The following is a 22,855-nucleotide window of genomic DNA, read 5'->3' on the forward strand; positions in this document are numbered from 1 at the left end:
TAAGGAATAATTAAGGAGAAGTAGCAAAACAGTGACAAAAACCCACACAACAATTCTTAGGAAGTCTTTAAAAGTATTGTGATCCATGGACTTTTCAAAAGCTAAAGAGGAGACAAAAACAGTTAACTGATAAAAATGAAAAGAAAGGAAATCCAAAATGCAGCCAAGTAATTGTGTGGCCCAGTACTTGACCCCATTTTTGATGATCACGAAAGTGGTGGCACTGGTCTTTGAGGGGATTATAAGAAGTTTCTCTTTGCTAATCATGGAACCATCCAAATAAATCAGAATACCTTCAAAGAAGTAGAGGCAGCTTGGAGGCTGCAGATGTCTAATCTTGTTATTAGCTTTGCTTGAAAAGCAGATGGTTCAGCAGTTCATCTGGCTTTTGCTGGCCTGGACACAATCAAGACTTACCCAGATCGTCATCAGAGGAGTGCTACAGTGTCTGCAGCTATGTTTGGTAGCATTTTGGTTAGGACAACCTGACATGTTTTCCTTTGTGTAGTACTACTAAAAACATGACATTTGATGGAGGTGTTTTCCAGGAGCCATTCTTCATGATGTTAGGCAGACAGTCACATATCTTAGTAATACTATCAGGCCTGTTATCCCTGGTTTTCTTGAGAATAGAAGTCTCTGCCCACTTAATCATCTTTCAAAGTGAGGCATTTTCCCCTGAGACATATAGATACAAGTCTAGAGTGCAAATCACCTCTTGTGTAGTTTGATTTGCCTTGCATTCCTCCATTTATTTCAATTATGTTAGCTCTGAAGATGTCCATTGGGAGGCCAATAAATTAGGATAATTATATTGGGAGCAAAACTAAAATAACTGGCAGAGAGTGTCATCAAAAGAAGATATAAATTAAGAAATGTAGTCAAACAATATTAGTTAATTTGAAAGAAGCTGGTCCACTGATGATAAATAAGTGTAACAGAGTGTGAGCTTTAGCCAGTCAATTAAACCCTTGCAAATGACAAACAGAAGTTGTCATTCTTTCAGAAGCAGTATTGATCAATTAATCGTGCACATAATCCATTGTTGTTGCTTTAGGCATGTAAAAAAAAATGGCAAAAGATCAGCCCAGATCCAGATTGGTGCTATTTGTTGTGTGAAAAAAAGCTCTTTTTAACTATGACAATAAAATGAATAAGACTTTCCCACAGCTTTTAATCTGCGAAAAATGTGAGTAGGTGAATAGGGCAAAAGAGTGAATATTCTTGATTTAAGTTACAAAGCAGCTTTGTAAATATATGCTTGAATAATAGGATATAAAACTCAATGGTTGGGATTTTCCGGCCCTGCTGTAGGGGGGATGGGGTGCGGCCGGTTTGCGAAAAGTCCAGCGACTTTCGGCAGGACCGGACGATCCCAGCGGTGGGCGGGGCTGGAAAATCCCGCCCAATAGCTCAATTCATTGGAATATTTAATAAGCGATATTTCAGATCCTTAAGTTTTACCCATCTCTTTTTTTGCAGCCTTCATTTTATTGTCTTTGACACTGAGGCATCGCATGATATCCTGAAAGTGTGGGATGGGCTAATAGAAAGTGATATGCCGCTGAAGGAGTGGAGCGGCTCCTCGCTACCTGATGACATCTACAGCACATTTAATTCCATCACACTCCAGTTTGACACTGACTTCTTCATCAGCAAGTCGGGCTTCTCTATCCAGTTTTCAAGTAGGTGGCAGTTCATTTCCTTCTCAAATTCTGGCTCTGTCATACAGCTATTCATAACATCTTTAATAAAAAATACTGAGATATCTGAATTTGGAACAGACAATTCAGGATGTATTTGGAGTGTTTCGAAGACCTTCATTGGAAAGAATAATTTATTTTTAAAAAAATGTCTTTTACATCATTAGGACATTGTAAAGGCTAATGCAATTACCTTAAGGAGGCTGGGAAACAAAAAAGTGGAAGTTGTTTTATGATTATACAAAGCTCTGGTTGGACTCCACTTAGAATATTGTATTCAGAGTACACATCGCACCCCAGGAAGAATAAATAGGCCTTGGTTGGGGTGCAGCATATAGATTCACCAAAATTATACTGGGGTTAAATTGATTAAAATATGAGGGCAAGATCTATAGAGTATAGGAGATTTAATGGGTGATCTAATCAAGGTGTATAAGATGATTAAAAGAGTTGATAGTTTCTCCCTATCTACTCTATTTGCTCTGGTGGGGGAATCCAGAACGTGGGACATAATCTTAACATTGGACTAAGGTCATTCAGAGGTGATGTCAGGAAGCACTTCTTCACACAAAGGGTGTTGGAAATCTGAAACTCCCTCTCCCAAAAATCAGGTCAATTGAAAATGCAGTGACCACCAGATTGTGATCCTGAACCTGCTATAGATCTTGGTCCCACCGAGGTGTGTGATTCTGTGCTGGTGGAGGGTGTAGGTAAACGCTGTGACAGGTCTTCCAGGCTACTTATTTCCAGCTCTTTGATGGAGGAGGTGGCCTCTTAGCTGGAGGTGAGGACCTGGATGGAGTTGAGGGGCTGGCTATTTGAGGGTGGCAGTCGCTTGGCAGAGCTCCATGTGAATCAAAGTAGAGATAATTAGTGCATGCCAACAGAGTCAAAAGCAGGAGTGAGAGCACTCACAGTTGCTCTGAGAGAGGGATGATGTGGTGCAGGATCCTCACAAGGTGTTCTCCGCCGACCTCCCCATCTCCACAGGCATGCTGCACGTCCTTACCAGTCAGCACAGTGGCACGCTCCTCAAATTGAGTGAGGGGCCTAATGTCCGCCACTCCACCCCCAGTCTAGGACCTCTCCCTCCTGTTGTGAGCCAGCTTCTCCGCATGAAAGCAGATAGAGTGTGAGCAGGATGCGTGCCATGGTAGGTGATAGGTTACGTGGAATCTTTGTGTGGTGAGCAGAGCCATGGACGGGATGAGGATGCGAGCTGCAGAGAATATGAGCCTGATGCAGATGTGGGGGCATGTATGAGTGTTAGGGTGTTGTCTCTCGAGGTTTGGGATCCATAGGGATGTGTGATGGGTTTGGGAATATGTGTTGAGAGTGATGAGGTGGTTTACTTACCTTGGCAGAAGGGATGAGAGCATTCACCCTCTCCCTGCACTGGATGGCTGACCTATTCCATGCTATGTTGGTGCTGACCGCCACTGCCACTGCCTCCCAGGTCGGATTGGTGATGCTGGTGGACCTCCTGTAGACAGAGTGGAGCAGTGCACATTGTGCTGGCCTTCCATTATGCCCAGCAGGCTCCCCAGAGAGGCATCACTAAATTTGGGGGCTGCTGTCATCCTTTGCTTTTGGGGCCATCTGTCGCCCAGAGCTGTCCTGGTCTGTAGACATGAAGTAGGCTAAGCTCTGGTGTGCTTTAAATATGACAAATCCAAGCTTGCCTGCCCACAAGTGATCTGGTGTGTTTCTCATGAATGCATTATTAATGAGGCAGGATGCGCTGGTAATTGGAAGAGAACATGAAAACCTGCCATTGCGGCTGATTTAAAAAGTTGTTTATAATGCCTGCTACCACAGTTAGTGCAAATCTGGGACAATTCTGTCCTAAGAAATAATCATTTGTTATCTATTCTTTCACGGCATGTGGGTGTTGCTGGCAAGCATTTATTGGCAACTCCTAATTGCCCTTGAGAAGGTGGTGGTGAGCCGCCGCCTTGAACCATTGCAGTCCATGTGGTGTAGGTACACCCACAGTGCTGGTAGGGAAGGAGTTCCAGGATTTTGACCCAGCAACAGTGAAGTAATGGCAATATAGTTCCACATCAGGATGGTGTGTGGCTTGGAGGGGAACTTGTAGATAGTGGTGTTCCCATGCAAGTGCTGCCCTTGTCCTTCTAGATGGTAGTGGTGATGTGTTTGGAAGGTGCTGTTGGAGGAGTCTTGGTGAGGTGCTGCAGTGCATCTTGTAGATGGTACACTCTGCTGCTATTATGCATCAGTGGTGGAGGGAGTGAATGTTTGTGGATGGAGTGCCAATCAAGCGGGCTGCTTTGTACTGGATGGTGTCAAGCTTCTTGAATGTTGTTGGAGCTGCACTCCTCCAGGCAAGTGGAAAGTATTCCATCACACTCCTAACTTGTGCCCTATTGATGATGGACAGGCTTTGGGAAAGGAGGTGAGTTACTCGTCACAGGATTCCCAGCCTCAGACCTGCTCTTGTAGCCACAGTGTTTATATGGCTAGATCAGTTACGTTTCAGCTCAATGGTAACTCCCAGGATTTTGATAGCGATGCGTTGAAAAGTGAGATACTACGGAAAGGGCATATTGAGAGAGCAGTTAATAAAGCCTATGGTATCTTAGGCTTTATTAATAGAGCCATTGAGTACAAGAGTAAGGAGGTCGTGTTGAAGTTGTATAAGATACTAGTTAGGCCTCATCTGGAGTACTGCATCCACTTCTGAATGCCATACTTGAGGTAGGATTGGAGACAGCACAGAGGAGATTCACAAGAATGATTCCTGGAATGAAGAACTGTAGCTATGAGGATAGATTGGAGAGGTTGGGACTGTTTTCCTTGGTTTAAAAAAAAGCTGAGAGGAGACTTGATAGAGGCATTCCAGATCCTGAGGGGTATGGACAGGGTAAATAGTGAGAAACTGTTCCACTCAAGAACATCAAGGGCACAGATTCAAAATAATTAGCAAAAGGAATAAATGTGACGTGAGGAAAAATTTTTGCACCCACAAAGTGGATGGAGTCTGGAATGAACTACCTGAGAGGGTGGTGGAGGCAGGTTCGATCGAGGGGAAAAGGGAATTGGATTTCTACCTGAAGAGAGGGAATGTGCAAGGTTACGGGAATAAGGCAGGGGAGTGAGACTGGGTGGAACACTCTTTCAGAGAGCCAGTGCAGACTCAATGGGCCGAATCAGGAGGACGGGGGGGTTCCTAAAGTGTGTTGCAGTGGTGTCTGGGAGGGGTGGTTCTCACTTCTGGGTAAGTATTGTAAAGACCCAGAGCGGACCCAGAGCGAACCCACAGGACTCTCCCCAACTTGCCGATCCCACCCCACCCCCTCATCCCCCAATCTGGTGGTCCCAGCCACACCCCCGAACCTCAGATCCCCCAACCCCTCCACTACCCCCAGACCGTGACTTCCACCCTGCCCCAGACCTTGGAAACCCCCCCCCCCCCCAAGACTACTGACCCACTGCAACCCCACCCCGGACTGCTGAACGACTCTCCACCCCACCTCTGACCCCCTCCCCCACCCATCAGAACCTCCAACCAACGCTGACCACAACTCCACCCCCAACCCTCCAGACACTGCTGCAACACCCCTTAGGACCCCCACCACCCCACCCCCAAAATCCTACTCTTTTACCTTAGACAGTTACCTTTCCCCTGGCCTGTCAATTGCACTGGACCTTTAAACTTACCTGCTTTATGGCAGCGAATGCTGTATAAAAAGGGGAGTGGCCTCCTTGAATCCGCCAGAGCTGCACTTCACTGGTGCTTGAGAGGAGTCTTTTGATGCAGACCCCAAGCAGCTTTGGCGAATGGAAGGGTCAGTGTAATTTTCAAGGACAGGTCAGTAGTCAGTATTTATTTCTTCTAATTCCTGCGGGCCAGCACTTTCGAACGCTAGTTGGAAGTTACAGCCCAATCTCTTCTTGAATTTTGTGTTGCCACATCTATGATTGGCTCCTGACATGCTGTGCAGCACTTCTCCCTTCAGTGGGGGCAGGGGCAGGGTGTCCACGTGCACTTGGTCTCCAGCCACTGCTTCCTGCCTCATACTGTGCACGATCTGCGGCTAGAAAGAAGAGAGTGCGTTCGCAATATTCTTGTAAGGTGGTTTGAGAATAAGGCTGCCATGCTCAATAGTGTAGATAGTGTGTGCAAGATGTGAGGTGTGGGAAGCGAGGATTGCAGTTGAGAGGAGAAAGTGCAAAGTGTGTGAATACGATGAAACAGATGCAAAGTTGTGTGGTGCAGGAAATTGTGGGAGAGTGAAGAGATGTAGGCAAGCAGAGTGTTGTGTGTCATGTGCCTGCAGATGTGAGAAGGTGGTAATAAATGTATAAAGTGAAAGTCTTGTCTTGACAATTCTCGTGAGATGTCATTGAAATCTTTCTGGTATTGCAAACATACCCAACGAGTGAAGCATCTGACATTGCCCTCCTCAGACCCTATTTGCACTGTCAACAAATATGTTGCTGGGAAGTCTTTCTACCCTCTGGAGGGAATAGAATCTTTCTCCTCCTGTCCAGCACCTGTACCAGAGCCTCCAAAGCTCTATCAGAGAACGTACCTGCCCTCTCTGGACCTCTTGAAGCAATTTTTCCACACGTGGCTTTCCTGAAGTCTCACTCCAATCAAGCAACAATGTGGACAGAGTTAGATACATGTTTGACTCATTGCAGTGAGCTCTATAACTAATTCCACATTCTCCATGTACTAACATGAATAAATTCAGGCGCAACTGATGTTGGGAGCAATTGAATTTCTTAGCAACTTCTAACTACACTCGAGCTGGTGGTGCAGAGATGGGAAGAGAAGCTATTATTCAAGATGTGTTGGCTACTATTAGATCAGTAAGAATTGAATCAAGTAAGGGCAGTTTAAAATTAAACAATTAATTGAAGTTAAAAGGAGCTACTGAGTAAAAGTATTTTTAGTGTCTTTTATATTTAAAGTGCAATATGACAGAGACCAACTGTTGTAGTTGGATCTTTTAATGACAACATCATGTTAACAAGTGACATCCTGAAGTGCAATGTACAATAGAGTAACTGATAATTTGTTCAGCAGCTTACACCTTGCAATCTTCATTTGCATTTTAAGCACTCCATCCCCAACACAATCCAGATCATGAAAGCATTTATTTTAATTAATTAATCCTGGTCCTGAATTTTAAATTCAAGAAAAGAGCGTCTCCATCAGAATCTGAGCTATGGGGCTGGATTTTCACCGGGGCTAGATTTTTGCCAAGTCAGGATGACTTGGGGGCCCAATTCTGGGATTTCAGACCCGATTCCTGGGGTTTCTGATTTTTGGAAGTGCCTTTCAAGAGTGCTGGCTGGTTCAGATCGTGAGGCCCCACCCTGCATTTCCGACCTGGCCAGCTCCATTGCAGGGAAAGGCATGCCCTAGTCCTCCTCAACTTTCATGAAGTCGGGCCAGCTTTTCAGAGTCGTGGTTCACGGCACCTCAGAGGTCGTTGACATCTCCCCACAATCTACAGGTTTTTTCCTCACTATCAATCACATGACCAATTTTTGCATTATCTGCAAACATCAAATGCATCACCCTCTTTATTACCTCCTCAAAAAAATTCAGTCAAGTTAGTCAGAGACGACCTTTCTTTAACAAATACATGTTGACTGTTCTTGATCAATCCATTCCTTTCTAAATGACAATTTAGAACCTCAGAATTTTTTCCTATAATTGTCCACCACTGAGGTTAGGCTGACTGACCTGTAATTGTTCTATCTGTCATCTTCTCCCTTTTTAAATGTACAGCGTTAGTAGCCTCCGGCACCACACTTGTAGCCAGAGAGAATTGGAAAAATGATCCCCAAGGCCTCCACTATTTCTTCCTTTACTTCTGCTGGGATACATTGCATTTGAGCCTGTCACAAAGATGCTAAACCTCTTATATTTGCTCTCTCACTATGTTTATCCCATCCCATATTTGATACACCTCATCCTCAAATGCACTGTCTGCATCACCACCAGCTCTTTTTTGTGAAGACAGATGAAAAGTATTCCGCTAGAAGCATGTCCATGTTTTCCACCTCCACATACAGGTTACCTTTCCATACTCCTCTTGGTTTTCTGCAGAATTGAGCTCTCTTTTCTGACATAAGCTTCCCTTTTCTGCCTTATTCTAACTGTGCACTCCTTGGTATACATGGGGCTCTACATTGGGAGTCCCACCTTGTTTTCTTTGTGGGAACATATTTATTCTGAACCCTGTTTAGCTCCTCAGATGCCTCCCACTGCTCTGACACTGATTTACCTTCAAGTAGCTGTTTCCAACCTACTTTTACTAAATCATATCTCAGCCTAGCATAAATTGAGAACTCAGAAGTTTTATTCCTGATCTGTCTTTGGTCTTTTTCATAACTATGCTAAATCTAACTGAATTATGACCGCTACTGATATCCCTCCCATCTGTCTAGCTCCATTCCATGAAATTAAGTCCTGAACTGACCTTTCTCTTGTTGAGCTTGCTGCATACTGGCTATAAAGGTTCTCCTGAATGCGTTTTAAGAGTTCTATGCCCCCTGTGCCTTATATACTGAATTTATTCCAGTTAATATTAGGTAGTTGAAATCCCTACTATTACTAACCTATTGATGTTGCATATCTCAGCAATTTGCCTACATTTTTGCTGCACTTTGTCCCTCTGACTGTTTGGGGTCTAAAGTGTACACTCCCAGCAGTGTGATTGCCACTTTTTTGTTCCACACTTTAACACATATGGCCTCATTTGCTGGTCCATCCAGCATATCATGCTTCCTTGCAGCTGTAATTGTTTCTTTAACCAACATTGCGACCCCCTTCTCCTTTTTGATCCCTCTCTCTATCTTGGCTGAAAATCCTGTGGCCAGAATTATTCAGTTGCCATTCCTGCCTTTCCTTAAGCCATGTTTCAGGAATAGCCACGCTATTATACTTACAAGTGTTTGTGTCCTCAGCTCATCTGTTTTATTTGCTAGATTCTTTACATTGACGTATATGCATTAAGCATTGCCAAACTGCTTTTTTGCCTGTTTTATAGCCTTGGTTTTCCCTGCCTTCCACACTCATTCATTAATTTTCTGCCTATTGGCAGCTTTGCTTATCTCTCCTTTGAATCCACACTCAAGATCCCATTCCCCTGCCAAGCTACTTTAAACCCTCCCAAAAGCACAACATTGGTCCCAATCATGTTCAGGTGCAACCATCTGGTATGTACCTCATTCAGAACTGGTCTCAATATCCCAGACATGTAAAGCCCTCCCTCCTGTACCACTTCTCCACCCACACATTCATCTACATGATCCTCCTATTTCTGTGCTCATGAACATGGAGCGCTGGGAGTAATACAGAGATTACTACCTTTGAGTCCCTGCATATTAATTTACTTCCCAGCTCGCCAAAATCTTCCTTCAGGGCCTCATCACTCTCTCCACCTATGTCATTGGTATCAATATAGACCATGACCTCTGGTTGGCCACCTCCCCCGTCAACAACTAAGTTGTCTCTATCTTTGCAGTTCAGTGACAAACAATTTGTTGAAGTGGTCTACATAAATGAAACACAAGTTGTTCTCTGCCTATTTAAAGACCCTTTGACATAAAGCATAGTTTGACAATGTCTAGCGCCATTTCTGTCAGTATATTTTAATCGACAACAGCAACAACTTATAATTATGCAGTGCCTTTTAATGTAAAAAGAAATCCCAAAGTGCTTCAGAGGAACATTATAAAACAAAGTATGACACTGAACCATATAGGGAGGTATGAGATAAAAACAAAAAACTGCGGATGCTGGAAATCCAAAATAAAAACAGAATTACCTGGAAAAACTCAGCAGGTCTGGCAGCATCGGCGGAGAAGAAAAGAGTTGACGTTTCGAGTCCTCATGACCCTTCAACAGAACTGAGTAAAATTAGGAGAGGGGTGAAATATAAGCTGGTTTAAGGTGGGGGGTGGTGTGGTTTTAGGGACAAGCAAGCAGTGATAGGAGCAGATAATCAAAAGATGTCACAGACAGAAGAACAAAGAGGTGTTGGAGGTGGTGATATTATCTAAACGAATGTGCTAATTAAGAATGGATGGCAGGACACACAAGGTACAGCTGTAGTGGGGCTGGGGTGGAATAAAACTAACAGGGCATAAAAGGTATAGATTTAAAAATGTATAGATTTAAAAATAATGGAAATAGATGGGAAAAGAAAAATCTATGTAAATTATTGGAAAAAACAAAAGGGAGGGGGAAGAAATGGAAAGGGGGTAGGGATGGAGGAGGGAGTTCAAGATCTAAAGTTGTTGAATTCAATATCCAGTCCGGAAGGCTGTAAAGTGCCTAGTCGGAAGATGAGGTGCTGTTCCTCCAGTTTACGTTGAGCTTCACTGGAACAATGCAGCAAGCCAAGGACAGACGTGTGGGCAAGAGAGCAGGGTGGAGTGTTAAAATGGCAAGCGACAGGGAGGTTCTATACCTATCTATACCTTATATGCCCTGTTAGTCTTATTCCACCCCACCCCCACTAGAGCTGTACCTTGTGTGTCCTGCCATCCATTCTTAATTAGCACATTTGTTTAGATAATATCACCACCTTCAACACCTCTTTGTTCTTCTGTCTGTGACATCTTTTGATTATCTTCTCCTATCACGGTTTGCTTGTCCATAAAACCACACCACCCCCCACCTTAAACCAGCTTATATTTCACCCCTCTCCTAATTTTACTTCGACTACAGCTCCTCACACCCCGCTTCCTGTAAGGACTCCATCCCATTCTCTCAGTTCCTTCACCTCCGTCACATCTGTTCTGATGATGCTACCTTCAAAAACAGTTCCTCTGACATGTCCTCCTTCCTTAATCAAGGTTTTCCACCCACGGTCGTTGACAGGGCCCTCAACCGTGTCTGGCCCATCTCCTGCGCATCTGCCCTCATGCCTTCTCCTCCCTCCCAGAAACATGATAGGGTTCCCCTTGTTCTCACTTATCACCCCACCAGCCTCCGCATTCAAAGGATCATCCTCCGCCATTTCCACCAACTCCAGCACGATGCCACCACCAAACACATCTTCCCTTCACCCCCCCCCATCGGCATTCCGTACGGATCGTTCCCTCCGGGACACCCTGGTCCACTCCTCCATCACCCCCTACTCCTCAACCCCCTCCTATGGCACCTCCCCATGCCCAAGCAAAAGATGCAACACCTGCCCCTTCACTTCCTCTCTCCTCACCGTCCAAGGGCCCAAACACTCCTTTCAAGTGAAGCAGCATTTCACTTGCATTTCCCCCAACTTAGTCTACTGCATTCGTTGCTCCCAATGCGGTCTCCTCTACATTGGAGAGACCAAATGCAAACTGGGCGACTGCTTTGCAGGACACCTGCGGTCTGTCCGCAAGAATGACCCAAACCTCCCTGTCGCTTGCCATTTTAACACTCCACCCTGCTGTCTTGCCTACATGTCTGTCCTTGGCTTGCTGCATTGTTCCAGTGAAGCTCAACGCAAACTGGAAGAACAGCACCTTATCTTCCAACTAGGCACTTTACAGCCATCTGGACTGAATATTGAATTCAATAACTTTAGATCTTGAACTCCCTCCTCCATCCCCACCCCCTTTCCATTTCTTCCCCCCCCTTTTGTTTTTTCCAATAATTTACATAGATTTTTCTTTTCCCACCTATTTCCATTATTTTTAAATCTATACATTTTTAAATCTATACCTTTTATGCCCTGTTAGTCTTATTCCACCCCACCCCACTAGAGCTGTACCTTGTGTGTCCTGTCATCCATTCTTAATTAGCACATTTGTTTAGATAATATCACCACCTTCAACACCTCTTTGTTCTTTTGTCTGTGACATCTTTTGATTATCTGCTCCTATCACTGCTTGCTTGTCCCTACAACCACCCCCCACCCAACTTCTCTCCCCCCACCTTAAACCAGCTTATATTTCACCCCTCTCCTAATTTTACTTAGTTCTGTTGAAGGGTCATAAGGACTCAAAACGTCAACTTTTTTCTTCTCCGCCGATGCTGCCAGACCTGCTGAGTTTTTCCAGGTAATTCTGTTTTTGTTTAGGGAGATATGAGGTCAGATGACTAAATGCTTGGTCAAAGACGTAGGTTTCAAGGAGTGCCTCAAAGAGTGAAAGTGAGTTAGAGAGACAGAGATGTGTAGGGAGGGATTCCAGGCCTGGGGAACTGAAGCATTTACTTTGCTTTAACTAAGCATCCACTCTGGGTTAGGACGAAGAGGCAGGATCCGAGTCCACCCCAGCTGGCATTAACTAAGCATTCATTTTGTGTTAGGAATAGAAAACGAGATAAGACATTATCCACTTCTATGCTGCCTTTTGTTTCAGACAGGTAACTACCGCAGCTATCTGCTTAGTCCCCAGAAGTTGTACATTATACACAAACAGGATTGGAGACCTGGTATATTGAATCTCTGGCCTGATTTATGTTTGTAATTCTTGGGAACTGATGAACAAGCTTATGGCCCCCATGGTCTTCAAAATATTACTTTTTATTGTTATTTGTTACTGTGTGCTACGATGAGTCAAGTTGTCATGTGTCACTTGTAGGTAATGTCATTAACATATTTGGAAATGTGCACTTGCTTAGTTTTAAGGAATTTGTCAGCTGTATTCAGCAGGCTGGTTGTGATTCAAGGAGGTTCAAACACTTGACCCGGTATTACTATAATTAACAAGTTTCTCCAAGAATTAACAAACTGTCCTGAGTTGTGTGGTACAGCTGATGATTTGTTCATAAGTTTAAGATTGGCTGCTTGATAAGAATCTTGTTTGCAACTTTATGATACTGACCTCCCAAAAATATAGCTGATTATTTAATCTTCTGGGATGGTTATGGTCACATAGCAATGTATCAACCAATTACCTCGTTAGAGTTGTGCATGTTTTGGATCCAAGTTGTCTGATGAAGAGACATTGCTCTGATATCAAAGGAGACCAGATGAATAAAGGTCCCATGACTGTCAGGTTGTTTCCAGTGCTGGCTTTTGGCCAATATACTTTAAGGGTATGAAGAACTCAGTGAACAACCATTTACATTTCATTACAAGAGATTCTGTCAGCTCAAGTGGTTGCTGAAAGGAGCTAAGATTGAATAAACTCTTTGGCTAGGTGTATATATTATAAATTGCTATCTGTGCAGTTTTGCATTTTGTTTGTGCCTTTGCTTCTGTGAATTGTCCAATTGTAAATAAATTCTATCAGTGGTTTGTGTAAAGTGAAACTGGTATTTGTTATTTCCACTTTGAAAATCTATGTGTGATGTATCCTACATGTAGTCCAGTAAGGAATTTGCTGTGATCAGATAATTTAATGTTTTATTGAATTCTCTGCCCAAAGACAGGTCCTTAGTGATTATTCACTGCGCCACAGCAAAATGCCATGATTTTTTTCCTGTAGGTAGGAGGAGGAAGCAGGATCTGAGGCCACCTCAGCTGGTTTTAATTAAGCTTTCAATCCGTGTTAGGAGTGGAAATGAGCACGGGATCAAATCCCATGCTGTTTAGTGTTAATCTGATCCACACGCTAGACGCCTAGCCAACTGAGCTAACTGCCCCACCCCTCCTCACCAACTCAATATAGTAGCAAACAAAAAATGTCACTTTCACACTTTGAGAGGGGGCCCCCCCTGCTGGAGCTTGTCATCAGGCCACTTGGATGATAAAATGCTGTTTAGAGAACCTCAAACCTTAATAGTTTTACTGTGAAGAAAATAATGTATGCTACTTCTAATGGTGCCTCATCCTTCCTTAGCCCTTGTAAGAATAAAATTGGTATCTACTGGATTATATAATTGACAAAGCAGGAAAAATCTCGTAGGATTAGGATATATCGCTTAGCTCATTGGCTTGCGGCAACGATAGCTGCATTAAGGGTCAGAGAGCTAAAGTAAATCAGTTGACGCTAGGGCTACCTGCAGCAGTGAGCACCACTAAAATATACACCACTAATGAAATGTTGACCTGTTCATCCAAAACTCATGCTGCCTTGGACATCAAGAAAAATGCTTGGATATTTTTGGCTCTGACAGGCTAAAGGGGGAATGCCCACCCCATATAGGCAATTGAACTGATAATTTTGAGCCATTTTTGTGGAAGGCACTTAGCAAAATAAATGTGTTTCTACACCATGGGTATTTGTGGTTGCATTATGGAGACACTTAGTGCAATAGTTCTGTAATAGAAGTGCAGCAATTTAAAATCATTTTTAGGTTTGGTTTAAGGTAAGGTCCTATAGTGGTCAAAATAAATCACAGTGTGATTAACGTGACTGATGAGCTTTTATTGTTAAGTTCAAAACATTCCTTATTCCAAAGCAATTCTAAATGGAAACACAAGCATTTCTTTGAAAGCGCATGTAAGTCTAAGGGCATAATTTTGAACAGTGGAAATAATAGTGACTGTAAATATTTTGACTTCTTTAAATCATCAATTTTATTGTTGATATGGAGTTCTTTTGAGTAGGGCTTTCCTTCTCTCTAGACCAGTAACTGTGAAGTCTTGCTTTGAATTGGTGAGCAACTTTGTTTCTTTGATTTATCGTAAATGACACTCGTGAAGTTGCTCTGAAGCTGCAGCCATTTCTTTAATTGTCCTCCTGTGCTGTAGGATAAAATTAGATAATCAACACTCAACCTGTTTGCTAGAGTGTAAAATGTGGAATTGAATTGAAGTTGACTAATACCAAGAAGGGGAGAGCGAGTTCCTGGAGTCTTTTTCATTCACTTGTTTGCCTAGGTGTGGTGTGCTGAATATCAGAAAATTGGGTGGGTGTGAGCACATCAGTAAAGGTGTCCACCCAATATCCCTTCCATTTAAATTAATGGAAGCAGGATTGGGCAGATTCTCTTCTGTGCACGTGCTTTCACTTATCTGATCATCCAATATTAGCTGCATCCTATGTGTTTTAGAGAGAGGTCTTGTGACACAGAGTATTGTACTTGCCTCAGAGCCATAAGCTCCGGGTTTGAGTCCCATCCCAGACTGGATGGCTGAGGAAGGTCCTAACGTGGGCAAACAGGTTGAGTGTCAACCTACAAATCCTTCCAACACATGCCAATGACAGATGGTGTGACTGGGAGGGTTTCCTGGTCAGCCATATGATGGAAAGAGAGTTAGAACCTCTACCATCACTGTCCATAGCTCCAGACTAGAACATATATGTAAAAATGCATGTTGCCCCAGCAATTTGGACTTTGTGGATAAACTGCAACACACCACCATGTGTCTTATGAAGCCATTTCAGAGGACAGTTAAGAGTCAACTATGTTATGGTGGAGATAGAGTAACATATAGGCCAGACAGAAGTAATGCCAGCAGGATACTGTTTGTTCCATTAAAGAAAATACATATTTTCTTCACACAGCTTCGACAGCCACTACATGCAATGATGCTGGAGTTCCACAGAATGGTACCAGAAGTGGGGACAGCAGAGAGCCTGGAGATACTGTGACTTTCCAGTGTGACCCGGGTTATCAGTTGCAAGGAACTGCTAAAATCATGTGCGTGCAGGTGGATAATAGATTCTTCTGGCAACCTGATCCTCCAACATGTACAGGTACAGCACAGAATGAGCAGTGAAGCAAATCATTCATTTTTACCTATGTTAAGTTGATTTAAAAAAAAGACCAGTGCAGTGGATTATTTAAGGGGGATGAATCGCAATAGTAGAAGACCATTAATAGCCAAATTTTTGTCTGGGTGCGGAGGCGAATGGCCGCATTTAGATTTTTTTTATAAAAGGAAATGTGTTTTTCCTCTACGTTCACAGGACTTCACCATTTTCCTCTGGCTTTATTGTGGGTCAAGAATGCCTAGTGAGCAAACGCACACCCGCTCCTGCTGAGGTCAGGTTCCCCATTTTAAATGGGGAACGAAAATCAAATTTCCTTCTGCACACCATTTTTGTCTGGTGTTGCAGGGTTTTGGAAGCACAATAAAAACATGCCAGGTTTGAGAGTCGGTGAAGAAAATGGAAAGCCTCGTTGAGGAACCTAGAACATTGTAAAACAAAAGCATAAAGTGTTTTCGCACTTTCAGCTGTCACTATCAGGTGCTACATTGTAATGTACATGTGTTTTTAATTAACCATAGGAATCTGTCCTTTAAACATAAATTGACCCTTGCATTGACCAGCCCTGCGCATTAGTTCACATGCATTATTGTGTGTTTCAATGGAGAAAGCACCATAATGCAATTAAAAATGTATCAAAATGCCCTGTCAGCCTGTGCTGTCATCTTTTCTGCCATGATTTAAATGGCTCTAGCCTGATTTAAAAGAAACCTGGTTTTGACACTTGAAAAAATCTGCATTTTAAAAAAAAAACTAACCAACTGTTACCTTACATTGATTGACAGGCATTCTAGCTTGAAATTGAAATGAGCATCTGCTGTTCTTTCCTTTCTAAAGAGTTATGACTATTGTGATTATTATCAATGTTTGGCTGAATTTCAGGTGGTAATAGGTTCCAGCACACTAGGTGTTCCACTCATTTGAGAATGAATGGCAGTTTCAAGAAGTTGTAATCGCAGTCATCCCTCTGATGTGGCTTCTAGTTTGTTGACAAAAGCTAATAGGATAACAAGTATTTTTTTCACAAGACAAAATGCATTTTTCTCATGATCAATGATATGGAGGCCTTTATTAGATGGTGCAAAGTTTATTTTTTTCCCCAAAGAATGCAAATTATTTTCCCTTGATATTGCATAGAATCTGAGGACTCTGCATAGTGCATCCTGGGGTGAGTGGCTATGGAGGATATATGGTGGGGTGGGGGGATGCATAGAGGTAGCATGGATGATTTGAGGGGGTATGGAGGATACAAGGAGGCATGGAGAGGCATGGATTATCTCAGGGGGTATGGAGGATATATGCAGGCATGGAGAGGCATGGATTATCTCAGGGGGTATGGAGGATATGTGGGAGGCATAGAGGTGGTTTGAGGTGGCATGGATAATATGAGGGGGCATGGGCTGGCATTGGGGAATGGGTGGGAGGTGAAGAGTGCAGTTTAGGGGCCTTTAAACACAGTTGAGATACTGTGTTGGAGAACCGAGGCAGGCCTTCTAACCACCCCACCTCTGTACCCACAGTCCTCCCATACTGATAGCTTGCAAACTACACAGCAAACCCGATTCTGGTGTGAAAATACAGAAAACAGTGTCTAAAGTCACAGATCAGGTGTGCAGTTTGTGAGCCACAGAAGTGTGCAGGTTGGGTTTTCCCGAGCCAGAGGAAGATTTTGCCCTATGTGCCTGTGAAGAATAAACTGACAATCTAGAACTTGCAGCGTCAGATATGTAATATCTTAAATCTGTTGGTAAAGTAGGTCAATTGTTTTATTCCTGTTCATCTCTGATATTCCTAAATCTAGCACTCACTATAAATCTGCCCCACACCAAAGATCTGTTTAATACTGAGAAAGCAAAAATAATTAAAGTACACAGTTGAGTCTCCTGTGCATTTTATGAAAGAAAAATGAGAATATGTAAAAGTTATATAGTTGAGCTGGATGATTTAAAGCAAAATGTGTGTATTGAACATTCTGAGGGTAAGACAGGATTTGAAAAAAAGCAAGTAGAGGATCAGCTGGACATTATACACCCCACTCGATTTTCATTTCTATTGACTTCAGTGGGTGGTCACTCTGCTACTACCTATTTTGCTTCTCTGCTAATGTTTAATTTCATCCCCAAAATATTAATTGAGCCTATATGTAAAATACCCAAAATTATATTTGGGTCGGATTTTCTCCTCGGCAAGTGGAAGTGTCAAGAGCCTTAAGCCAGATATAGAGTTCTGACAGCTTTTTAAAGGCCCATATGAGCTTATAGTATCAGGAATCTTAATATGGTTCCATTATTCTGCAGTGTAACTAGAGTGTCACAGACAGAATGTATTTGTTCTCTTAGTGCTCATAATCGGTATGTTTTGTGTGGAAAGGGGTGTGTCTTCTCTTACCCTTGGAGTGTGTATACCAATTAAATAATTCAGCAGCAAGCTTTCAGTAGTTTAAAATAAAGAAGGTTATTTATTCTCACACATCAGTGCTCGACTGAATTAACACAATGATCGGGATTTTATGGTCCTGCCTGCGGTGGGAATCAGCGAGGGCAGGACCGGAAAAGTTGGAGAGCACCCAAAAGCCTGTAGACTTTGGACAGGAGTTTCCAAGAAATTCTGCCCTTCATCACAAACTTGGTCTCACGCAGGCACACATGCGCATGCACACACAGATTGAATAGATAAAGATAGTGCACTTTTACAGTTTACAGTTAATCCAGCCTCTGGTTTATGATTTCCAGTCTTCCACATGGCAGGCCTATGATTTCTTGAATGGATTTGATGTTTCAAAGTTGAAGTGAGGGTCTTGCAAAGTGAAATGTTCGCAGCAGGCTGTCAGTCTCGCTTCAACTTTGAAACATCAAATCCATTCAAGAAACCACAGGCCTGCCACGTGGGAGACTGGAAATCATAAACCAGAGGCTGAATTAACTGTAAACTGTAATGTAGTCGAACATCTAGGAGGTTGGTTCTCAGGTGAACTATATAACTGGAACAGGTTTAAGACTTGAGTTGCTTGATGACTTGCAGCTTGTTTCAGAGTCTGGTTTTCAAACTGGCTGATGTTTCTTAAAAGGTAGAAATGACATAACCTTTCTCTGCAGCTGTTGCCTTGTCAGTTTGCTTCTGTCATCTGTCCTGGTCTTTCTCAGCTTTTAGATAAAACTTGTTATCTCAAGCTGGTTTCATTCACATGACTAATATTGACAATCATACAACCAGAATTGTTTTGAAATTCAGAGCCACAGTAGGAAATAGATGATAGTCTTTCACACTTAACTTATGGATAACTGGTCTCATCAGCTTTCGCACATTATTTTCAATCTATGTGGAACATTTTTTTCACTATTGCCAAAAGTCACAGGTCAGCTGGGATGCATGTTTGATGTTGAATAGGTATTTTTAACACCCTGAAAAAACAGGCCTCACAGATCTGGTCAACTTGTGTGTTAACTATCCTGTGTTTTTCCCCATTCCCATCACTGTATGGTTTCCTGAGGATTTTAACTTCTTACCTGACTGGTCTGTTGTTGTTAGAGAATTGAATGTCTTTTTTCTTTGTTTTGTTTTTCACACACTACTATATCACTTTCCCGGTGTTTTCTTTGCACTTGTTTCTTTTTATCTCACTTGCTACATTGAAATGCCTTGATATGTTTTACTATGTTAAAGGCACTTTATGAATGCGATGTATTGTTGTTTGTGCAGCCACGTAATCTTGCACTTATTTGGAGTAACTTGGTCTTTGCACCTAGCTAACTAGTGTGACACTGACAGCGGCAATGGATTCCACTAATCGTTTCACATGTGTGGAAGACCAGTTAACTTCATTTATAAAAGGCCTCATCTCTATAGTATACCTGAGGGAAGGTGCATGTAACATATTTTGCAGAGGTAAAAGAACAGAGGGTATAAATGCACAATTTTTGAAAATGCCATTGATGATCTTAACTAGCTCTGAATCATCTTTACTTTTCTTAATTATAGTTGATCTTAAAAAAAAAATTTTTCAACTGAAAATGTTGACGACAGAGGATATAGCATCACTGCAGCCCCACATTTCACAAAGATGCGGTCCAACCTTTTATGGAAGTATTTTCTAGGAAATGAATTTTGTTGTATGATGTATTAATATTCATTCAATCTATAGCTTTCGGAGCTTTGTACCTGCTTTCTTTCATGCAGAATAATTAACAACAGCATGATTCTCCTATGACATGCAGAATCCTGCAGTGGCGGTTCAATTATATATTATATTCATATTTATCATTCGATTCTGGCTTTATATAATGTGTACCTGCGGTGTTGCTATCCAATCCATATCCTCAATGAACTGTGACAAATTAAAAAAAATACATACTTTACAAAGTAGATGTGTGCAAAGTGCCTGATTTTAAAAGTCCACGCAGAGACACTGTAATTTTAGTTGCACTTTTCAAGGAGCACAGATGTTGAAAGCAGCAACTTAAAAGTTGCTGTTCATTGTCATTTTCTCATAACTCAGGAATTTGGTTAATTTGACAAACAGGCTAAGCTTAAAAAATAAATTACATGCACATAATAATATGTTGGTGCAAAGGATAACCTTGAAGGGGTCATAGCTACACAAAGAAAGTCTCAACTGATGCATCTACTGCACTGCCATAAATTCTCAGAGGTTCTATAAACCCGTCACAAACAGCTTTTCTGTAGTCTAGTGATGTACACCTTCCAGTGTGGTGTGGATTACTAAGATTCAGCAAAAGCACTGGTTAGAATTCAAAACAGTTGAAGTGTCAATGCAGATGGGTTTGGACTTTTGTGCCAATTACATCATATTTGGCTCGGTTAATTATTTTTCAGCTGTGGTAAATTTTTCCAGCGCAGCTTTCTGTAATTTGACTTAGTTCTGACAAACATGAAGGAAAGAAAAAGACTTGTATCTATACAGTGCTTTTCATGATCCCAGGATGTCTACCAAAGTGTTCTATGGCTAATCAAGTACTTTTGAAGTGTAGTCTCCCAGGTGATGTAGGAAACACAGCATGCAGTTTGAGCACAGCAAGCTCCCACAAAAAAGCAATATCATAATGACCAGATAGTTTGGTTTTGTGATGTTAATTGAGGGATAAATATTGATCAGGACAGTGGGCATAACTCCCTTACTTTTCATTGAAACATAACCATGAGATATTTTACATTACCTTAGAAGCCAAGCAAGGCCTGAATTTAATGTCTGATCCAAAGAATGGCACCCCCAACAGTGCAGCACTCTGTTTCTACTGCACTGAAGTATCAGCCTTGAGTTTTGAGCTTATGTCTTGGGTTGAGACTTAAACCAAAAACCATCTGACTCAGATGAGAGTGCTACTGCCTGATCTCACCATCTGGCTGCCCATTCAAATGTATTGAATGGTGTGAGGTTCCTATTATGAAGTAGATACAGATTAAATACGCTAAAAATAGTGGCATCTGTTCATTCCAGTCTAAGGAACCTAGTAAAGACATGTGTAGTTCTTAATTATTGCCATATAACCGCTCTGGCATTGTATATTAAATTTAGCAAGTGTGGAGCCTTATTCTTTCAGATTTTAATTATTGTTGGAAATTTAATTCTATATTTTTACTTTTCACATTTGTTTCTTTTCTTTGCTCTCATATTCCAAATTTTCTTCTGCTTTTTGTTTCTGATTTGGCAAAGAATTCACTATTCTAATCTACGTTTCCTGGTTCAGAAACTGGGTCATGCATGATTTTTTAATCTGATTGGCTAAGGAGATTCACATTGGCTTGTCCACCTTACAGAGATCCAGATGCACTGTATAGGGTAAATTCAATAAATGATAAAATCTGGTCCATTATGTTACTGGGATAGAGTGCATCAATTCCTGTACAATATGTTAGAAATATTATGCTGGAATTCTTATTTGTAATCAATGTTAGCTGAAGGGTTCTCAAATATTTCTTTCCCCTCCATTAGTGTCTATGTACTGTAAATTGGATCAGGAGTTACCAGTCATGCCTTGAGTTATATGTGTAATGCCCAAATTAGCTCAGTTTGGATGAGCACTTGTTGAGTTGCAGTGATGGAGGCGGAAGGATGATGAAGATGTGTGATTTACTGTAGCAGTGGTTCATTTGTCAATAGTGATTTAGGAAAAGGAGGGTGAGAGTAATAACTGAGTAAGTGTGGTTGATTCACATCATCAACAGCAGTGATTGCTGGGTATATCAAAACACCTGTAAGAATTATATTGGGATCTCAACATGTCAGCAGATTGCCACAGCTTAATATGTTCTCCAGCATTCCTGGTTCAGTAAGTGATGGTTTAAACAGTTGTATGCAGCAGAATTCCTGACTTGGAGGCAATTGAAACAGAAGAGGCTTTGTACTGAGTGAATTAAACTGCCTTTTCTATTTAATTTTTATTCCGCTGTGACAAACACATATCTCCATATTATCTGCTTAATTTTTAATCTCTGCCCTGTTAAAATTAGGAGTTAAAATGCAGTGCTGCCCATCCACCTGATCAAAATTTCCATGAATATTAACTTGTAACTTCAATAACTTAAAGCTTTGTAGATCTTGAGTCCCTCTTCCGCCGAAACTGGCCCCGCTGCCATTTTAAGTGGGTGGGCCAATTAATTCCCGCCCAGCTGCCTGCCCGACAGGAAGCACTGTGCGCTTCCTGTGGGGGCGGGGAAGGGAGGGATTCCCCAACTGTCAGAGTGCGCTCTTTCATGCATGCGCGCAAAGGAGCACACATCTCCCTGAGGCAAAATGCTGCCTCAAGAAGATCGCTGAAATGCTGGCAAATATAAAAAATTAATTAACGTGTCCCCCTCATGTGAAAATGTCACATGAAATGGGACATGTTAATGAAATAAACGAAAACTTTTTAATTTTTTTTAAAACCACTATCAAACCTCATCCTGCCACTGGATGAGGTTTGTAAAAAAGACCACCTACCCGCCTGCCTGATGGGCTTGTCCGCTGAGCCGAAATTCACACAGGCCCCTCAAAACCATCGGCGATTGGCAAGTTAAGGGCCTTAACAAGGCCTTTAATTAATGGCGGGTGCGTATCCCACTGCATAGCGCGCCCGCCATCCGAAATATCGCGATGCCGCACGCTGACGTTAGGACGCTCGCGCGACATCAACACGTGACATTTTAAGCGCTGATGTGTGGGCTCCGCCACTCGCACACCAGCCAGAAGATTCTGCCCAGTGTCTACACTGCTTGCAAAGAAATGCAGTGCAGAGATGTTTTGTTTAGGGCCTTTAAGATAAATAAATTTAAAAGCATTCACTGAGCCATGGAAGACTGCATCATCATGGAGGTGGGTGGGGTTTAAGGAAGTTCTAGGGTTTCAATTTATCTGTCCTTTTGCTGGGGGAGAGAGTGTTCTGCAGCAGAGGAAAGGGCTATTACAAAAAGCTGCTATTGATAGCAGGCTCCAGGCAGCAAAACTGTTGCTGTTAGCTGGCTCTGTCTAGCTGTGGCACAGGAGAAGTCATGGGGAGCTGAGAAGGTGGCAGAAGGTCACTAGCTCCATGCCGAAAAGGGTCAGGGCTCAGGAGAGGTCTGAAAGCCGTTTA

The 22,855-nt window shown here is 42.3% G+C and overlaps 1 protein-coding gene across 1 annotated transcript in view; it reads left to right on the plus strand.

Moving 5' to 3' along the window:
* The window catches only part of LOC121278286 (CUB and sushi domain-containing protein 1-like), an 844,854-nt gene that overhangs the window by 333,054 nt on the left and 488,945 nt on the right, over positions 1-22,855 (plus strand). The window contains exons 17-18 of the mRNA XM_041188558.1: positions 1,483-1,685; positions 15,078-15,269. Coding sequence (XP_041044492.1) covers positions 1,483-1,685; positions 15,078-15,269 — 395 coding nt within the window. The remainder of the gene's footprint in view (positions 1-1,482; positions 1,686-15,077; positions 15,270-22,855) is intronic.

The sequence above is a fragment of the Carcharodon carcharias genome, chromosome 5 (assembly GCF_017639515.1).
Source record: "Carcharodon carcharias isolate sCarCar2 chromosome 5, sCarCar2.pri, whole genome shotgun sequence".
NCBI lineage: Eukaryota > Metazoa > Chordata > Chondrichthyes > Lamniformes > Lamnidae > Carcharodon > Carcharodon carcharias.